The sequence below is a fragment of the Gordionus sp. m RMFG-2023 genome, chromosome 4, assembly GCF_954871325.1.
Source record: "Gordionus sp. m RMFG-2023 chromosome 4, tfGorSpeb1-WG-v2, whole genome shotgun sequence".
Taxonomy (NCBI): Eukaryota; Metazoa; Nematomorpha; class Gordioida; order Chordodea; family Parachordodidae; genus Gordionus; species Gordionus sp. m RMFG-2023.
This window is the reverse complement of record NC_088778.1, coordinates 12,052,814-12,063,863: the sequence shown is the minus strand read 5'-3', so window position 1 is coordinate 12,063,863 and position 11,050 is coordinate 12,052,814. Positions and strand designations below refer to the sequence as shown.

General features: G+C 28.3%; 1 protein-coding gene and 1 long non-coding RNA gene across 5 annotated transcripts; both read left to right on the top strand.

The window, feature by feature from the left end:
- Positions 1-713: 713 nt before the first annotated feature.
- Positions 714-2,515, top strand: LOC135928265 (uncharacterized). 4 transcript variants are annotated; one of them, XR_010572264.1, is made up of 6 exons: positions 714-787; positions 827-1,223; positions 1,540-1,587; positions 1,638-1,697; positions 1,745-1,904; positions 1,953-2,514. It is a non-coding gene; the product is annotated as an uncharacterized LOC135928265 (long non-coding RNA). The 4 variants fall into 4 exon arrangements; XR_010572262.1 differs by having other exon boundaries at positions 1,638-1,904; positions 1,953-2,515; XR_010572263.1 differs by having other exon boundaries at positions 1,540-1,697; positions 1,953-2,515.
- Positions 2,516-3,205: 690 nt separating this feature from the next.
- On the top strand, positions 3,206-3,640 carry LOC135928632 (DNA-binding protein HEXBP-like). The gene has a single exon (XM_065465087.1). It carries the CDS (start codon positions 3,206-3,208, stop codon positions 3,638-3,640), a length of 435 nt encoding a protein of 144 aa, XP_065321159.1.
- Positions 3,641-11,050: the final 7,410 nt, after the last annotated feature.

Genomic DNA, 11,050 nt, shown 5'->3' with positions numbered 1-11,050 from the left:
GCTCGTAAACATTCCCTTCCAAGTAACGATTATAACAATATTAGTAATCTAGAACAAGAAAGCCATATTTTGCTCAGCCAAAATAATATACCAGAAGAGGCCCCATATATCGTTTGGAAGAAAAAGCGACTGGAACTTCCTATGCTTGCTAATTAAGTTAGGAAGGGTTCATTGTATACCTGCACAGCGAAAGAATTTTTTCCATTGCTGCATTAATACTCAATGCTAAAAGGACTTCTTAATGTCCCACAAATCTTGATAAAATACTGTTTATTCATGACAATTGTAATTTTGCTAAATCTGAATTATTATATTTCATACTTTATATTTTGCTTGCATTCCAAATTTATCTTAATTATAATAAAAATCAATAGAATATTTCTTATATGTGTTGTTGATGTGACTCTGATCTGAGTAAAAATGCAATTCCTTAATCTATTTCTGAGAATGAGAAAATACATAAATTTAAATTGGAGTGAGACAGAAAATAATTTAAGATCAATTAAACTATGTTAACAATTTATTAGAAAAGATCGCCCAAATATATAAAAAATGTAATAAATTAATTTATAAATTAAATTCATTAAAAAAATTTAAAATAAATATTGCGCCACCGCCGCCGACAATTTAGTAGATGGCGGCGAAATCGGAGGCCGCCGAACGCCGATAAAAATTTAAAAAAAACCGCCGACGTTGATTGAGACATCGGTGCACAGATCTATGTATGGTATACTTAAAAATTTGGCTCGTCTATTAAAAAAAAAGAAGATTGAATTGGAAGATAAAAGTATGAAATATATATGAATAAATTACATAGTTTAATTAGATATAAAAAAATATATATGGGAAGAATTCATTGGGGGATTATAACTCCTATAATGATGAGAGGACAAGAGTTGCTCACTTCCAAATAGTTAATATTTGTGGATTCCACATCTTGTTGTGATAGTGATAATTCTACTATCACACTAAGGCTTACTGCAACTAAAGCAGGTGCAATACCAATTGCCATTTTTTGCACAGGGGATATTCCATGGAGAGTTATAAGAATGTGTTTTCTCTGTTCAAGGAGCACTACCCACAGGAATTTGGTGGAAATAATGTAAATTTCTAATGTCTTAAAGATTTGGCCATCTACTTAATTATTATGCCAATTTTATGTAGCACGAGCATATAGAAGTCATATACAAAAAAGTCAGGAAATTGATACATCACATAACAAGGTTATTATAAAATTTTTCAAGATGTAAATAGAATTATCTATATATATAATCACCGCAATCAAGAAATAAACGTTTTGTTAATGTTAATTTTTATTTTTCCTATCGTTAAATAAATCGATGGAGACTATATATCTCTAATGTTAAATTTTAAGAAAATATTTTGTGCATCACGGGATTCGAACCTATGACTTAACGTTTTAATAGCAAACGTTCTTCCTCTCAGCTACCTTCTATATTAAATTTTGTAATATAATCTTTCTTATATATATTATTATTTTGCTATTAACATATTTTTCAATTAATTTATATAATTTAGATCTTAATGTGTTATATTAAAAAGAATACTAACCTCACCTAAATTATGGTAAGAATGAATATTATTAAATTTAAAATAGCAAATTAAATTATATTTAGTTAATTGAAAAATAAACATTTATCTCATATTAATTTTAGCGTAAGTTATATTCAATCAAAGTAAAATTTATTAATTTTTATAAAATTATTTTTAAATTACAATTTAGATTTAACAAATAAATTTAAATTATTTACCACACCAAAATATGGCAGTAAAATTTTTTTTATCTCAACCACAATAAATATGGGAGCTCTGCAAATAGTATAAAATACCTATTTATCAATATCTTCCCATGCCAGAAAATTAACCTCCATCACTATTCCTAAGTACTTGTTACAATTTAGATTTAACAAATAAATTTAAATTATATTTAGCCAAAATAAACATTTATCTCATATTACCACTCAAAATATGCCAGTATAAAATTTTTATCACAACAATACTTGAACTCTGGAAATGATATATGATATATATTATCAAATAATAATACATTTATTTAACATTATAAATATATGTCAATCAATTTATAGTTGATAATGAGAAAAATAATATAGATATTGATTGTTTATTACATATTTATGGATATTGATAAATATCACGGATGGATATAAAAAGTTGGTAGTTCTTTGTTTTATAATTAAGAATTAGTTTTTATTTTATGAAAAAAACTTGGTACTTGATATACTTTTCGACGGAATATATTTGAATAAAAACGATTACAAAAAATAGTTGTAATTTTGAATTAAAGTTATACTTATTTTAATGGTACCGACCGACCAGGACCAGTACCCGTGAACACTTATTAGGGAAAAATAAGAAAATTTAAAAAAAAACAAAAACAAAATAGTGAATATTTTTGTTAGAGAATTTTAGATATTATAAAGGAAGAACAATTTCTAGGACCGGGTTCCTCAAAATAATATTAATTCTGGATATATATATAAAGGTAAAAAATTTATTATTGAATTATAAATTAAACACAACGCGATTTGAAAAGTTTTTTTTAAATAAATTAATTTTTTTTAGGATTTTAAAAAATTTTATTTTTGATATAAATTTATGAAATCATGGTTTATCCTTTTATTACTGTGCATAGGAAGCCTGATTTTAATAAAATTTCGAATTATAAGAATAATTTTAATAAAATTTTTAATACAAAATTTAATGAATTGGATGTGACCAATAGTGTGGTTACAGCTTTCATTTTTTTATATTGTATATATTATTAATTGGTTTCAGACAATTAATTAATAAAATTCAGAGAAGATCAGTGAATAATAAAATAATTAAATTAGGTGATCTAAATACTAATAAATCTTTAGATATTTCTGAGGATATCAAAAATAGTTTACATTTAGAATTAAAAAATTTAAATGGTAAAAAAATTGTTATACCGGAAGAACAATCAGAGAAAATATTATATACGGGTGAAGTATTTAATTTTCCTCAAAATATTGACATATCGGAGGATATAAATAAAAAATTAAATTCAATTGTGATAGAATTTAAAAAGCAAATATCTGAGGTTTTAATTGAGAAACCAGTAGAAATTTTGAAAAATAATAAAACAAATAATACTTTGAGACAAAGTACCGAGGAATCTCTAATTTTAAGTGAAATTAGAGAAATGAGAGAAAATATGAAAAATTTGTCCAGAGAAGTTTCCAACTTAAAAATCAAAAGTAATAATGTGATTGAAAGTTGTGAACTTTGTGGAAGAAAAGGACATATCGGTAAAAATTGTTATTCAAGAGACCGAAAAACTAATGAGAATGTGACTGCAAAACCAAGTGAAAAAAATGACATAGTGTGTCATAGATGTGGTTTTGTAGGACATATAAAAAGAAATTGCATGGTGAAAGAAGCCAATTTCAAAAGTGGATTTCCGCAACGAACATCGGTAGTGATAAATCCAGTGGTTCGAAATATACAAAATCCTAGTATTACAAATATGGATAAAACAGAAATATACAATACAGACCATGATAGAATGTGTTTCAGATGTGAAAAAATGGGACACATTGCAATACATTGTATTCAAAGTGTGAATGAGTCACAGTGACTATATGATTTGAAAGAGATTCATATAAAAATAGATAAATTATATTTAGAGAATATAAAATTTTGTGATATATATAGTTTTATTAAAAATTTTGTGGATATATATAATAAAATAGATAATCATTATGGGAATGATGATTATACATTGAAATTTAACTCGAATAAAAAGAGTTGTAATGTGGGAAATTTTTATTGTCATTCTGATGAAATAAAAAATTTTAAATTAACCAATAATCTGAATAAAAAGGATTATTATAATCAAACAAGTGGGAAATATCCATGGGAGATTTTTAATAAAAACATAAATGAGATTCAGATACCTTTAAATTCTGAGATGAATTTAGGTATGAATATTAATTATAGTGGAAATTCGATTATAATAAATACTATTCAGCCAATGAAAGTAATTGAAAAATTAAGTGATGAGGGAACAATTGAACAAAGTTCATGTCCTCATATAAATTTGAAAATTGATGAACATATTGTGGAAATGTTATTTGATACTGGAGCGAGTATTTCAATAATGTCTAGTGAAAATTTTTATAAATATTGGCCGAATGGTATAGTCGAGAGACAAAATATGTGTATAAAACAATTTGATGGATCTGAAATCCAAGTTTTGGGTAAAACGCAGTGAGATGTTCTTTTCCATGATATTCCTATAATTTTGGATTTATGGATAGTGAAAAAAAATGTTTAAACAATTATGGGTTGGGATTGGATTAGCAAACTTGGACCTATAAATAATTATTGGGATTTATTTATAATTGATAGCGAATTGGCTAGAGATAATGCCGAAAGAAAAATAATGGCTAATGAAGTCAGGGAAAAACTTAAAGAGAGGGAAATGAATAAATTAATGAGTGAAGTGAAAGAATCTATAGTTAATAATAATATTTGTGAATATCCCGCAAAATTAATAATAGATTCAAATCAATATAAGATCAATAGTGAAGTTGATAATGATAAAAAAAATAATAATGAATGAATTAAATAGAGTTGAAAACGCTATACCTATTTTAGTTGAAAAATATGATATAATTTTTGAAGACACTTTGGGATGTCTAAATGATTATCAAGTGGATTTAAAATTAAAAGAGGGATTTTCACCTATTTTCTTAGCATGTCGTAGAGTTCCTTTTGAGTGGAAAAAGGAAATCAACGAAGAATTAGATAAATGGGTTAATGATGGTATTATTATTCCTGTGGAATATAGTGAATTGGCTACACCATTAGTACCTGATAAAAAATCTTATGGAAAACTTAGATTACGTGCAGATTTTCGAGTAACACTTAACAAATGGGTTGTGGATGTGAAATATCCATTACCCCGAATTGAAGAAATTTTGGCAAATTTAAAGGGAGCTAAATATTTTTCAAAAGTTGATTTTTCATCAGCATATTTACAATTGCCTTTGAAAGAAGAAATTCGTAAATTGTTGACAATAACAACGCCTAAAGGATTATTTTCGTTTTGTAGATTACCTTTTGGGTTAAGTGTATCTGCACCGATTTTTCAGAGAACGATGGCATCAGTTTTTCAGGGTTTGGAAGGTGTATTTTATTATATGGATGATGTGTTGATAACTGGAGTGACGCCAGAACAACATAATCAACGTCTTGAAGAGGTTTTCAAGAGAATTCAAGATAAAGGTTTAAAAGCTAGTAAAGAGAAAAGCATTCTTGGTGTCACCGAAATAGTATATTTGGGTCATCAAATTAATGGAATTGAAGTGAAACCACTTGATAAAAATTTAAAAAATATTTTAAACATAAATCAGCCTAATAATAAAGCTGAAGTACAATCTTTTATGGGCATGATAAATTACTATCATAGATTTGTGGATAATTTTGCAAAAATAGCAGCTCCATTATATGACTTATTAAAAAAAGGTGTTAATTTTGAGTGGAAAATTGAACAAAGAAGTGCTTTTGAAAATTTAAAGAGAAAAATTGGTGAGGAACCAATTTTAGTGTGTTTTAACAATGATTTGGAGATAATTCTTGCTGTTGATGCATCAAATAAAGGTGTCAGAGGTGCATTATTACATGTCATTGATGGTTTAGAGAGACCAATTATTTTTTTTTCACGAAATTTCATGAAGTGGAAACTAGATATTCTGTTATAGAACAGGGGGCTTTAGCGATTATTTTTGGGTTGACCAAATGTCGTGAGTATTTAATCGGGAAAAGATTTGTGATTTATACAGATCACAAGCCATTAATTCATTTCAAGAAAGATAACAAAGAATTAATGATGTCCCCGAGGTTACAACGGTGGTTGTTACTTGTGGGAAGTTTTAATGTGGAAATAAAATATAGGCGAGGAAGAGAAAATTATTTGCCAGATATATTGTCGAGATTAGGGGCAGGTTGTGCTACTCCTGAAATAACTGACAACATGATTATAGATAGAGAAGATGCATTGGTGAGAACTCTATCATATATGTTAAAAGGAGGTCCTACAACTTGAGAAGATCTCAAATCATATGCTTTAAAAGATAAAGTATTGAGACAAATAAAATTATTTTTAATAAAGAAATCATGAAAAAATAGTTATAAAATTTATCAAAAATTTGAAAAAGAATTATCTGTAGTAGATGATTGTTTAATGAGGGGAAATAGGGCAGTAATTCCGTTGAAATTACGTGCTAAAATAATTAATTTATTACATGCAGGACACCAGGGTCAAGTTAAAATGAAATCTTGGGCTCGTGAATATGTATGGTGGCCTGGGATGGGTAATGATATAGAAAAAATTACAAGGGAATGTGTTCCATGTAATACCTGTGCCGTTATGCCCCTTAAAGATATGGGACAAGTATGGCCAAAATCAAAGAAACCGTGGTAACGTATACATATTGATTTTTTTGATTTGGATGAAAAATCATATTTTTTAGTGGTGGATTCATATTCTACCGAAGTACATGGGTATACAACTAAAATTGTTAATAATAAATTAAGTGAATTATTTGCAAAATTTGGTGCCGAACAAAATAGTGTCTGATGGAGGTCCAGCCTTCATAAGTGAAAATTTTAAACAATTCTGTGATGAATTAAAAATACAACATATACTTACTCCACCCTATCATCCTAGCTCAAATGGCCAGGCTGAAAAGATGGTAGCCATAGTGAAAAATTGGTTAAGAAAATCTAAACAAGAAAAAAATGAAGTCTGGTTAGCCCAGTTATATTATAATAATTCAAGGAATAAGGAGGGGGTTACTCCTGTTGAATTGTTTTTGGGTAGAAGAACCAAATTACCCTTAGATTTTCTTAAGTCAAAAGAGATTGACAATATAGTATCTCATGAAAAAATCAATGTAAAATTTCCTGTGGGGAAAATTATTTGGGGAAGACTTTTTGACCATAAAAAGAAGTGGGAGAAAGGTTGTGTGATAGATAATATTGGGAATAAATTATGTAACATACGATTTGATGATGGGGAGTATGTCATAACGATTTTATTAGGGTATATAATAAAGAGGGGAATTAAATTAGTCCATAAAAAACGGAATTGTGGTTCCTAGAATTTTTTAGGACAGAATTCTTAGGACAGAACTCTTTGTGTACTTAAATAATTTTAGTGGTAAAGTTTATACAAATAAAAAAAACAATGAGAAATATACCCTAGATAATTAAAAGTATATATATATTTAAAAAAATATGAATGAAGAACTGAGAAGAAATATTTAAAGAAAGAGGGTACATATCATCTTAGAGAAGAGTGAATACTTCTGCTGATGAAAGTAAAATACTTAATTGGAATTATCTGATATATGTATCATTTTTTTAAATATTAATATAAAGCTATATGAGCCAAAAGAATATCACTAAATTTGATTTAAATCGAATTTTCGTGAAATGTACACTTGTGGGGACAAACAGAAAATAAATCATTTTATGTATAAGGGAATATTTTTTTTATGTTATTTTAAAAGAAAAGAGGATAAAATTAAATAACATGTTTTATGCGTTTCTTTTAGGGAAGGAAAAGTGAAGAGTAAAATATTTTTTAAAAGAAAATAACACGAGTGGTGTTTTTGAAAAAATTGTTTCTCTTTTATTTGAATTGCATAATGGTTGTAAATAATTTATGTGATAAAAAAGAGAAAAATTATTAAATTTGTTTTAAAAAAGAAATATTAAAGTGTATTCCATGTTAACAGAATATTGTATTTATGTCACAAAAATAAAATCAAAATTAAACAACATGTTTTGTGTATGGTTGATTTAGAGAAAGAAAAATATGTAAATAGTGTATGTTATAAAAAGGGGAGAAAATTATTTTTTGTATATAAATAAATTTTAAATTATATTTTTATTTTAAATAATTAAATTTTAATTTTTGTGTATTAATATTAAAAAAAAATATATATAATAAAATGAGTTATAAGATAGAAACTAGTGACCAGATTATATATGTAAAAAAAAAAAAAGAAAATGGGAATTAAAAAAACGAAATTTGAGAAATTTCAGCGGTGTTTCAGATGTCAATCTTATGGACACCTCATAAAAAATTGTAATATTTCCATTCACATTTTACAAAGTCAAGAGAGGGAGGAACATCTTAGTAAAATAGATGAGACTCCAGGAATTAGTTATTTTTGTGGGAAAAATAGCAGGATAAAGCCGGAGGTTGCTTATCGTAACTACAACAAGATCAATGAGATTGAATCTCGACACAAACAGTATGGAAATAGGCAGTGACCGCATGGAACGTTGAAAAAAATCAAGGAAATTCGAGATAAGACAGTGGGAGTCACAAATACAACGATGGGACATAAATTCAAATATTATGGGAAGATACCAGTTACAAACGAGAAGGATACAAAGTTGGGATCAACAATAGTTAAAGTGATGAACAGTACGAATTTTCAAGAGAAGTATAATTGTATGGAAACTGAAGAGGAAGAGATGTTAAAAGATAGAGAAGAAGATGTATAATGTAAAACTTATTTTCGCGTTTTTATTTTCTTTCACATGTCTTGGTGTTTTGTAAGGCGGACATGATATATATTATCAAATAATAATACATTTATTTAACATTATAAATATATGTCAATCAATTTATAGTTGATAATTAGAAAAATAATATAGATATTGATTGTTTATTACATATTTATGGATATTGATAAATATCGCGGATGGATATAAAAAGTTGGTATTTTTTTGTTTTATAATTAAGAATTAGTTTTTATTTTATGAAAAAAACTTGGTACTTGATATACTTTTCGACGGAATATATTTGAATAAAAACGATTGCAAAAAAGAGTTGTAATTTTGAATTAAAGTTATACTTATTTTAATATACAATACCAATTTATCAATATCTACCCTTTATTTTTGATTACAATTTCATATATTTTACGCTAAATTTAATAAAATGAATAAATAATCACTAAAAGTTGTCATTTATTTTATATAATATTTAAAATAAATTTCTTATAATAGTTCAAAATTTTTATATTCCCGTCATTCTTGACGTATCAACTAGTTATATATATAGATTATATAAATTTTAGGTACCAATATTATTCGAATATGTTTGAAAGGATGCTAGAATGGGCTACTATATATAGGAGCAATATTATTTATTTTTTTTTAGCAATCATCCTCAGCATTCTCATCTCCATAGTTTGTAGACTTCTCTCGTCTGATTCTTTGGTTGGCCATGTTTCCGAACTATATAGAATAGTTGGTTGTACTATGAAACTGTAGATTTTTCCCTTTAATTTGTGTGGGATTATTTTGTCAAATAGCACTCCAGATAAAGATCTCCACTTTAACCACCCTATTCTTTATCTCTTTTTCTATTGTGCCGTTTGTTTGTATAGTGGAGCCCAAATATTTGCAGCTTTCAATTGCGAATATCTGCCAATCATTTATATCAATACTCTCCGTTTCATCTCCTCCTATCACCATATACTCCGTCTTTTCTCTATTTACTTTTAATCCTTGCTTTTCTAGGATATTTATCCAATTCACTAACCTTTCTTTCATTTCATCCTTGGATTCGGCAAGTATCACAATATCATCTGCAAATATCATATTCCACGGGAGACTGTGCTAATACATCTATTACTGTAATGAAGAGAAGTCAGCTGAGAGCCGACCCTTGATGAACTCCTTCGGCTATTGTGAAGCCTGCTGAAGTACCTGTTGTGCTACGGACCATTGTTGTATGTCCCATATAACCTGTATTATTCTTATATATTTTTCGGGAACTTTTTTGTGGCGTAGCGCCCACCAGATAAGTTTTCTTGGGATTCTATCGAAGGCCTTTTCTAGATCGAGAAAGACCATGTGTAGCTTTTTGTTCTTTTCCCTGTATTTTTCACTCATTTGCCTAATTGCATGGATAGCATCGGTTGTTGATCTTCCAGGCATAAAGCCAAACTGTGTCTCTCCTATTTCGATTATATCTCTTAATCTTTTTTCTATTATTTTTTCGTATAGTTTTAGACAGTGTGACATTAGTTTTATGCCCCTGTAATTTTGACAATTGAGTGGATCCCCTTTATTTTTGAAGATAGGAACTAGATAGCTCTGCCTCCATTTTTGGGGAACCTCTTCATTTCCAAGTATTTTATTGTACAGATATCTTCTAGTGCTTTAAGGCTTTCTATTGGAATATCGTCTGGACCCCTAGCTTTGTTGTTTTTCATATGCTTGAGGCATGTGATTATTTCTTGTTCTGTTATAGGTTGTACAAGGTTTTGACAAGGGGAGTGTTCGTCGAGATGCAATATGTGGGAATTAAAGTTGAGAAGCTCCTGAAAATATTCTTTCCATCTATTCATTATTTCTTTTTCCTTATCAATTTCCCATCTTTATTTTTGATTACTTTCGGAGCTCCGTTTATATCCCTAGAGTTCTTTTCTCGCTGTTTGGCTAATCTGTATATTTTATTTTGCCCTTCTTTGGTATGTAGATCTTCGTACATGTCATCGTATGCCATAGATTTGGCCCTAGCCACCGCCTTTGTAGCTAATCTCTTGAATTTTTTGTATCTTGACTTGTCATCTGCATTTATGGATTTGTACCATATTTTATAAAGGGCTTTTTTGTCCTGTTTAGTGGTTTGTACCTCTTAATTCCACCACCATAGTTCTTTGTGTGATTTGTTGCCTCCTCTTGTCAAGCCTAGCGTCGATTTTGCAGTGTCTATTAATCTGGATGAAAGGTCTGTCCAGATATTTTCACTGACTTGTGAGCAATTTATTGTTTCAATGTTTGCATTGATTGCAAAGGCATCTGTCATTGTTTTTAATTTGCCCAATTTGATGTGGTTCCAGTTTTATCTTATTTTGAGTGGATTTATTTGAGATTTGTAAATCCATGATTAGTAGCTTGTGTTGCGCGGCGATATCTTCTCCTGGGATGACTTTGCAGTCTATTACATCTTTTA